This window comes from Poecile atricapillus, chromosome 38, assembly GCF_030490865.1.
Source record: "Poecile atricapillus isolate bPoeAtr1 chromosome 38, bPoeAtr1.hap1, whole genome shotgun sequence".
NCBI lineage: Eukaryota > Metazoa > Chordata > Aves > Passeriformes > Paridae > Poecile > Poecile atricapillus.
The window spans coordinates 3047335-3056361 of NC_081286.1; the positions used below are offsets into that span (position 1 = coordinate 3047335).

The 9027-nt window shown below is 52.0% G+C and overlaps 1 protein-coding gene across 1 annotated transcript; it reads left to right on the plus strand.

The window, feature by feature from the left end:
• Window positions 1–450: 450 nt before the first annotated feature.
• LOC131591198 (zinc finger protein 135-like) lies at window positions 451–3474 on the plus strand. The gene is made up of 4 exons (XM_058861674.1): window positions 451–531; window positions 935–1016; window positions 1203–1964; window positions 2547–3474. Exons 2-4 carry the CDS (start codon window positions 962–964, stop codon window positions 2993–2995), a joined length of 1266 nt encoding a protein of 421 aa, XP_058717657.1. The 5' UTR covers window positions 451–531; window positions 935–961; the 3' UTR covers window positions 2996–3474.
• The last annotated feature ends 5553 nt before the right edge of the window (window positions 3475–9027 follow it).

The window sequence follows — 9027 nt, forward strand, 5'->3', positions numbered from 1 at the left end:
AGAGAAGAGGAGGAAAAGGAAAGAGAAAGCGAGGAGCGGGAGGAACAGGAGAGAGAGAAGAGGAAGAAAAGGAAAGGGAAAGCGAGGAGCGGGAGGAAGAGGAGAGAAAGAAGAGGAAGAAAAGGAAAGGGAAAGCGAGGAGCGGGAGGAAGAGGAGAGAAAGAAGAGGAGGAAAAGGAAAGAGAAAGCGAGGAGCGGGAGGAAGAGGAGAGAGAGAAGAGGAAGAAAAGGAAAGGGAAAGCGAGGAGCGGGAGGAAGAGGAGAGAGGGAAGAGGAGAGAGAGAAGAGGAGGAAAAGGAAAGGGAAAGCGAGGAGCGGGAGGAAGAGGAGAGAGGGAAGAGGAGAGAGAGAAGAGGAGGAAAAGGAAAGGGAAAGCGAGGAGCGGGAGGAAGAGGAGGAGCAGGAACAGGAAAGAGAGAGGAGGGGCGGGAGGGAGAGGAGCAGCAGAACCACGCGGTTCCGCCCGCTCCGGCCGCAGCTCGCCCGGCTCCAGCAGCATCACCCACCCACCCCCTCCCCCGGAACCCAGAGGTGAGCGGGGAGGGGGAGCTCGCCCCAAATCTACTGGAGGAGGGAGTCTCCGGGGTTGTTTGTTTTTTTGCGGGGCAAGGTATGTTTGGACCTTGCAGGACCCCAAATGCCCTTTGTGGAGGTCCCACTTGGCGATCGCCCGGTATCGGTGGGCAGAGGGGCGATATCGGATTTGAGGATCCCCGGAGGAGCCGGGGGGGAACGCGAGAGCCCCGGAGCAGGGAGAGCACGGAGGGGCGATCCCGGAGCCAGGAAACCCCTAAAGCTGCAGGGGGTGGGGGAGGCTGGGATGAGCAGGGTCTGGGCTCCCCCGAGACTCAAAGGGCCGGTGACTTCTCCAGCTGCACTTCGGCAGCGGCATCATCAAACCCATGGCCTCAGCCCTTCTTTCCCTCCAAACCAGGATTTCCCATTCCCAAACCTTGGCCCGATGGAGGTGGAGGCAGCTGTGAGGAAGAGGAAGATGCCCCAGGACACCCAGGCAGGTGAGGAGGAAGCCACTGCCCCTTTCCCCCTCTCTCCTGCTCCATCTCCCAGCCCAGCCCAGCCCCCGGCTGCAGGACAACCCCGCTGCCGACGCCGTCCTGCCGGGGACACACTGGGGGGGTCTCCTTCCCCTTCCCTCTGGCACGGAGGCAAATCCCATCCTCTCCTTGTCCTTCCTCCCCCAGACAAGGAGCTGAGGATGGAGACCCAAGAGGACAAATCTCCACAGCAGAACCTCACGGAAGAGGCTGTTTTGAGTGTCTCTACAGCCCAGGAATCCAACGGGGAGGAAAAGCCACGGAGATCCTGCACAAGGAGGGGCTGCAAACGCAGATCACAGGGGTCCGAAGGGATAAGAGCCACCTTGGGCCGGAGAGGCGGCCGGAGCTCGGAACTGGGGTTCCATGAGCAGCTTCACAATGGAGAGAAGTTCTACAAGTGCTCAAAATGTGGGAAGAGCTTAAGCCGGAGATCCTCTCTGATCCGCCACTGGAGAATCCACGCCGGGGAGAGGCCCTATGAGTGTGAGAAATGCAGGAAGAGTTTTCATAACAAATCCACTCTCCTCAGGCATCAGCGGATTCACACAGAGGAGAGGCCCTTCTGCTGCCCCGACTGTGGGAAGGGCTTCAAGCACAACTCCACCCTCGTCAACCACCGACGCATCCACACCAGGGAGAGGCCCTACGAGTGTGGGGAGTGTGGGAAGAGCTTCACCCAGAGCTCCACCCTGACTGCCCACCAGAGGAGACACACAGGGGAACGGCCCTATGAGTGTGCTGAGTGTAAGAAGAGCTTCAGGACCAGCTCTGAACGGACTATCCACCAGAAGATCCACACGGGGGAATGGCCCTATGAGTGTGGGCACTGTAAGAAGAGCTTCAGACGGAGCTGCCACCTGATCCGCCACGTGGGAGTCAGTTGCCGTGTAAAAACTCGCGCTCGCGGTGAGAGACTTCTCCAGGGTCAAGCTGTTCGAGTATAAGCAATTTATTATAAGGGTAAAAAGAGGGGAGACCCGTGTCCGCCACCAGCCTCGGCGTGCACGTGTTCCGGGGGAGGAGGGAGAGAGCGGGCAGAGCAGGGGAGGAGAGGCTGCAAAAGGGGAAGGAGGGTGGAAGAGAGCGAGGCTCTTGTTACAATCCATTATATCCTTTCCTATAGTGAATATTCTAATTCTTAGTAACCAATCACCATGAGACACACCCACTAAAGAATTTACATCCAGCCTATGCGCTTCCCTATATTAACATACAGTGTTGCATTTTAGACTCTACAAAGCTTTACAAGTTCTTTCCTTGCTTCTTTACCTTTGGACTTTCTGTAAGCAGAAGGACATTGTTTTGTCAGCAGGGATTCTCCTCTAGCTGGCTAGGCTATTGTTCTTTGGTCATATAGTAACCAGTACTCTGTATCTTATGACTCAAAGCAGGCTTTCATTTCTATCTCGATTCTAGGGCTCATACTTTCAGAATCTTTTATTAAACAATCATATTCACAAGGTTTCCCTGTTTCATCCTCCCCAACAGGAGTCCACACAGGGGAACGGCCCTATGAGTGTTGGGAGTGTGGGAAGAGCTTCAGGATGAGCTCCGAACTGATTGTTCACCAGAGGAGCCACACAGGAGAGCGGCCTTACGAGTGTGATAAATGCAGGAAGAGGTTTTACAGCGCTTCCCATCTCCTCCAGCACCAGCAGATTCACACAGACGAGAGACCTTTCCGCTGCCCTGACTGCAGGAAGGGCTTCAGGCAAAACTCCACCCTCACCAGGCACCGGTGCATCCACACTGGGGAGAGGCCCTACCGGTGTCCTGAGTGTGGGAAGAGCTTCTCCAGGAGCTCAAACTTGACCCAACACCAACGGAGGTACCTCCACAGAGGTAGCCCTGCAAGTGCCCCGGGGGTGGGAAGAGCATCGTGTGCTGCTCCAGCTCCATCCCTCGTGGGAGGATCTGCATTGGATGATCCCCAGTGACCCACAGTGGGCAGGGCCCCAGTGGTCTGTGTTGGGAAGACACCTGGCTGGGGGACTCCACTTCCTCCTGGTTCCCTGTGGGCACCTGGACACATCCACAGACCAACATCAGAAATCCATTGTGGACAGCAGATTTGTTGACTTCTGACCCCAAAAAAATCTCACTTTTTGCATCCTCTGTAAAGTGGTGACATCAAGCAACACTGGATGGCCTTGGCCTGCTCCAACATAAATCCATCCTTTAAATTCTCTCTGGCCCACAGGCATCTTCCACAGCCAAATGGGGATGGATTGGGGAAAAACTCACAATTTTGGAGACAGTGGGGTGAAAACCCTTCCAAAAATGGTTCTTCCCACCCACCCAAGCACGTGGATGCTCTGCCAGCAGGGATACATAAATCTTTTTGTTTTGGCCTTGAAAGGAAAAGCTTTCTGTTCATTCCTTTGAAAGCCCTGAAACAGGGGTAAAAATAAAGATGTTGAGCTAAGGCATGGGTGGGGCCATGGGGGGATAATGACATGGGGACATGACTAAGGATGGGGACATGGACATGGATGGGGACTTGGCCATGGATGGGGACCTGGGGGGACACAGGCCTGGGTGAGGACACAAGGGGACATGGGGAACATGCATGGGGACATGAACCGGGACAGCATCAGTGCCACCACCTGTGTTACCAGCACCTTCATCTTGGCCATGGGGAACTACTGCCTGATATAGTTCCTGCCACCACATCCCCACTTCTATCATCACAGTGTCCCAGCCGAATGTCACACTCACCAGGGCAGGATGGGGAACTTGTTCAGCTGGTGACAAGTGGGCCAGATGTGAGTGACAGCCACCAGGATGTCCCAGGGCCACTGAGCTCAGGGGACTCCAACCACCCCTGGGGATAGGGCAAGGGTCAGTGTCACCCACGGGGTCGCGTGGCCCTGCCTGGGGTATCACCAGAGGTGGTGTGGTGGCAGTGTCCCCACAGATGTGGCAGCATTGTCCCCTGATGTGTGTCCTGGTGGCATTGTGTCCTCTCCCTATCCCCACCCCCAGCTGTGGCTCCATGTCAGCCATCTGTGTGTCCCTGTATCCCTGTCCCCCACCCCTGGCAGGGCCAAGGTCTCCGAGGTCTGAGGCCCATGTCCTGCAGGGTGTCCTTGTGTCCAGCAGCGTGTTGCCATGTCCCTCAGGATGTTCCCATGGCTGCTCCTGGTGCCACCCCAGCACCCACACACTCCACGACATCCATTGTCCTCTGATTTTGGGTCCTTCCTCTCACATTCTGGGTCCTTTCCCCCTCTTTTGGATCCTTTCTCCCTCTTTTGGGACCCTTCTCCCTCTTTTGGGTCCTTTCTCCCTATTTTGGATACTTTCTCCCTATTTTGGGTCCACCCCCACCCCCTCTTTTGGGTCCTTTCTCCCTGTTTTGGATCCTTTCTCCCTATTTTGGGTCCATCCCCCCTCTTTTGGATTCTTTCCCCCATAATTGGATGTTTTCCCTCTTTTCAATCCTTTCCCCCAATTTTGGGCACCCTCCCCTTGACTTTAATATATTTTTGGGTGCATCCCCCCTATCCAACTCCCTCTTCACCCCTTAACCCCCCTCACCCCCCACCCCCTGTCCCCTCAGGCATGTGGCCAGCTGTGTCACAACTGTCCCCCTGTGCCACGTGGACTCTGTGCTTGCCATCCTTGATGCCCTTGAGTCCCTGGCCCAGGACTGTGGATGTCCTCTTCCAGGAGATCCAGAGCTGGGCTGGCTTCCAGGGGACACCAGTGGCCCCAGGGCTCAGGGTGAGTGTCCTGGTGGGGTTGGTGGGAGGGGGTTTGGGGTCATCTTGGCACTGACCATGAGTCCTGTCCACTCTGCAGTGGGGAGCAGCCCCAGCTGGGGAGCTTGGGATGGGTGGGAGCAGGAGAGGTTGGACACTGGTCCAGATGGACACCAGAGCCATGGATCCCAGCTGGACACTGGAATGGATGGCCCCTGGCCCTGCAGCCCCCAGCCCACATGACCACCAGCCTGGACACCCCACTGGCCCACCAGCCCATCCCAGTAGCCCCAGTCCCAAAATCCCACAAAATAAACCCAGCATTCCAGAACACTGGCTTCAGGTGGTCCCTGCAGAGTGAGGGGGAAACTGAGGCATGGTCTGGGGGGGTGACTTTACGGTGATGGCAGGAGACTTTGTGAGCCACCCTGGAGACACCAAAATGAGCAACCACCCCCCAAACTGTCACCACAGAATCCCAAGCCCCCCAGCTGTCACACTGGGAGGGCTCCAGGAGCCACAACAACCCTGCAGTCCCTTCGAGGGGTGACCCCAAGTGTCCCCTGGGTGTCACCAGCATGTCCCCAGCAGGAGGAGTGACATCACCTCCCAGTGAAAGAGGAGGAGGAGGAGGAGGTGAGGGTGTGACTGAAACCCCTGCCCAGTGTAAGAGACAGCCCAAAGTTTCTCTCCTCTGCCTCACAACTGTTGCAAAAACAGAGACTGAAGACCCCAAGGGACTCTGTGCAGGGGTTCTGGCCTGGTTGAGGTCGATGCTTGCCAGGTGATTGTTTGCCAGGTGTGTTTGCTGTGCTGCCACGGTACACTGCCTTCATTTCTGCTGCTGAGCAGGGACGTGTACGGAGCGGCCTGGTCTGTACCTCACACCTGCTTCCAGAGCAAGGAGTCTTATCACAATAGCCTGTGAATCTCCCCACTCTTCGCCAGCTGCCTCTCGCTTTGAAACAGACTATAAAAGTGACTTTTATAAGTTATTTTTTTGGAAAGAGATCTCCCCCTGGAAGAAGACACTGGCGACCCCATCTTGCCCATTGCTAGCTGTAACCTCCCCTTTTTCTCTCTCTTTTCACTTTGCCTCTTTATCCCTCTCTCCCTCTCTCTCTCTCTCTCTCTCTCTTTCTCTCCCTCTCATCTATCGCATAACCCATGTTGCTGGCACTAAAATAAAGGTGCATTATTGCTGTTGTGATTTAAACTGAAATCCCTTTGTGTCCTTTTTGCACTCTGAAATCAAACAAACCTCTCATGACTCCCACTTGCGTTAGCGAATCGTGACGTTCAAATTGGAATCACAGACAGGATTTCTGACAGACAGAAGGGGCTGCAGGTTTGTTGTGCAGTCTGTGTTGGGGAAAGACGTTTTGCTCCAGCCACACCTAGCCCGACACTCCCAAAAGAGTGAGCGGTGTCTAGAAAGCAAGGGGGGCAACTCGAATTTCCCACAAAAACTGCACACACCGAGGTGAAAAGCTCCCCACACTCACCTGAGGGCTCTGTCTGCAGAATTTCACAAAAGATCTCTTAGTGCAAAAGGGCGGGAATGTTTTTGTTGTTGTTGTGTGTATGAATTTTGACTGCTTGGTATAGTGAGTGCCTCCCAAGCAGATCTGGTCATTCCACCCACACAGAGAATAAAGGATGACGCGGTGAAAAGCTGCGTGTGTGTGTAACTTAAGCTTATACCTCCCTAAAGTGGTTTTCCTTTCATAAATTGTTTTGTGTTTTGAATTTTGACTGCTTGGTGTAGTGAAGAGACAAACAGAATTTCAAAATGGAAGAGTACCCTCCCAAGCAGATTTGGTCTCTTCACAGGGAAGTGAAGGGCGACGTGGCAAAGGCTGCATTTGTGCGTAACTTAAGTTTTTACCTCCCTGTAGTGGTTTTCCCTCGGTAAAAATGACTGAAAATTGCACTGCAGAAGTTAAAGCTGCATTTTATGCTCTGTTAGCAAAACATAATGCCAGACCTTCTCTGGGAGGGGAAGAGTGGGCTCCTAGTAATTGGTTTAATTTGGAAAATGTAATTGATAGAGTATGTTCTTTACAACATGAAATAAAATTTAAACTGGGAAAAAATAAAACTGTACTTTGTTCAGTTTTGGGAGCTTCTCTTACACCAGCTATAGAAACTCACTTCAAGCAAAGAAGTGAGGAAAGAACTATAATAGACTCCCCCCAAAACCTAGTTGAAATTTTGCAAAAACAATTAGATGAAGAAAGAAATGAGAACCATTTGTTGCGAGTGGCCCTAAGAAGGGAACATGTTAAAAATTCAAAATGCACTGACTCACCAAAAGAAACACAGAAGGAGGAAACCCCTCTCATTAATCAAATTTACCCTCAAAAAGAGCTAACTGATGAAAAGTTGTGGAGAACACTGCTGTCCTAGTTTGAAACTTCTAATTAAAACAGAATATAATCATATCAATGATGAAGATCTTGATCTGCATATAACCACTAAAGAAATCCCGTACACTGCTACTGAATTGGCTAAGTTAAAAAAGGAGTACGGGCATCTCCATCACGAGTCAAAGACAGAATACGTATTCCAAGTGTCTCTCACTGGGGGAGATCAAATTCGATTAACAGAACAAGAACTAGTGGGAGATACCCAACAATAAATAATCTCCCATTTAGAAATTCTTAATTTACAAATTCCCCCAGAGAAAATTCAAAAGCCTTCTCAGAAAGAGAAGTTTTTGGGAATTTGATGGAAAGGAGGACATGTATTCCACCTGATGCCCTAACCTCCTTAGATCAGATTAAAATGCCTGAATCCAGGAAAGATCTCCAACAAGCTCAAGGATTATTAGTGTCTTGGAGAAAACACATTCCAGATTTTTCAATAATTGCCAGGACTCTTTATGACTTGCTAAGGAAAGGGGTGAAAATGGGATTGGACTCCTTCTCAGGAGGAAGCATTGCAATTGCTGATTTTTGAAGCAACAGCTCATCAATCCCTGGGCCCCATTTATCCCACAGATCCTTTCCAAGTAAAATGGGGATTTGCCTCCTCAGGGTTGTCAGTACACAGACGGCAATGGGGCCCAGAAGGCCCTACAAGGCCTGTTGGTTTTTATTCCCATGGCTTTAAAGATGCTAAAAAAAGGTACACTACCTGGGAAAAGGGATTGTTTGTAGTCAGTCTAGCTCTCACTGAAGCAGAAAAAATTGCACAACAACAGCCAATTGTATTAAGACGCCCTTTCAAAGTTATTTGAAAATAAGTCACTACTGGGACCCCCACCCTTGATGGGGTGGCCCAGAGGGGCCTCAGTGAGAAAGTGGTTTGCCCAGATTGAACATTACTGTAACATCTTCTCAATAACAGAAGGAGCTGTAAAAAAATCTGGCGATGCAAGAAATTGAGAACTTAGGTAGCAGCCATGAAAAACCTGAATCAGTAATTAAAGTAGCCCCTCCTTTCTCCCCAGAACAATCAGAAAATTCTTGGTTCACTGATGCCTCTGCCAAACAAAAGGGAAAGGTGTAGAGATACAGGGCAATGACCTCCGCATTTCTTCTGGTGAAGGAATTATTACTGAGGGAGAAGGCAGCGCTCAGGCTGTGGAGCTGATAGCTGTTTGGAGTGTTTTCCAACATGAGGCACAGAATACCTCTCCTGTCTGTATCCACACTGACTCCTATGCTGTGTTCCAGGGATGTGCTGAGTGGCTCCCCTGTTTGGCAGCAAAATGATTGGGAAGTTAACAGAATTCCAGTACAGCAGAAGGAAAAGTGGCAAGAAATTCTACACTTTGTGCTGGCAGGATCCAAACTGGGGCTGGTTGGGAACCCTGGCTGGGGACTCACAGACCTTGGGGCTCCTCTCGGGAGATCTGGGATGGGGGAACACAGAGAGGGCTGGGGGATCCCAGGAGTGGCAGCACTGGCAGGGACTGGTTTGTACTGGGATCATCCTGGCAGTGACTGGGATTGTACTGGCTGTGTACCAACATCATACTGGGATCATACTGGGAGCAGCTGGGCCCATGCCAGGAGAGACTGCGATCACACTGAGGGAGACTGTGATCATACTGGGATCATACTGGAATCATACTGGGAATGAGTAGCAGCTTGTGGGGAGCGATTTGGTTTGGGGGCAAATGGGGGAAATGGGGTATGCTGGGAGTGACTGGGATCATGCTGAGGGTGACTGCGAGCAGATGTGAGCAACTGGGATCATGCTAGGAGCAACTGGCAGGAAGTGGGAGTGACTGCGTGCGTGCTGGAGGTGATTGGAAG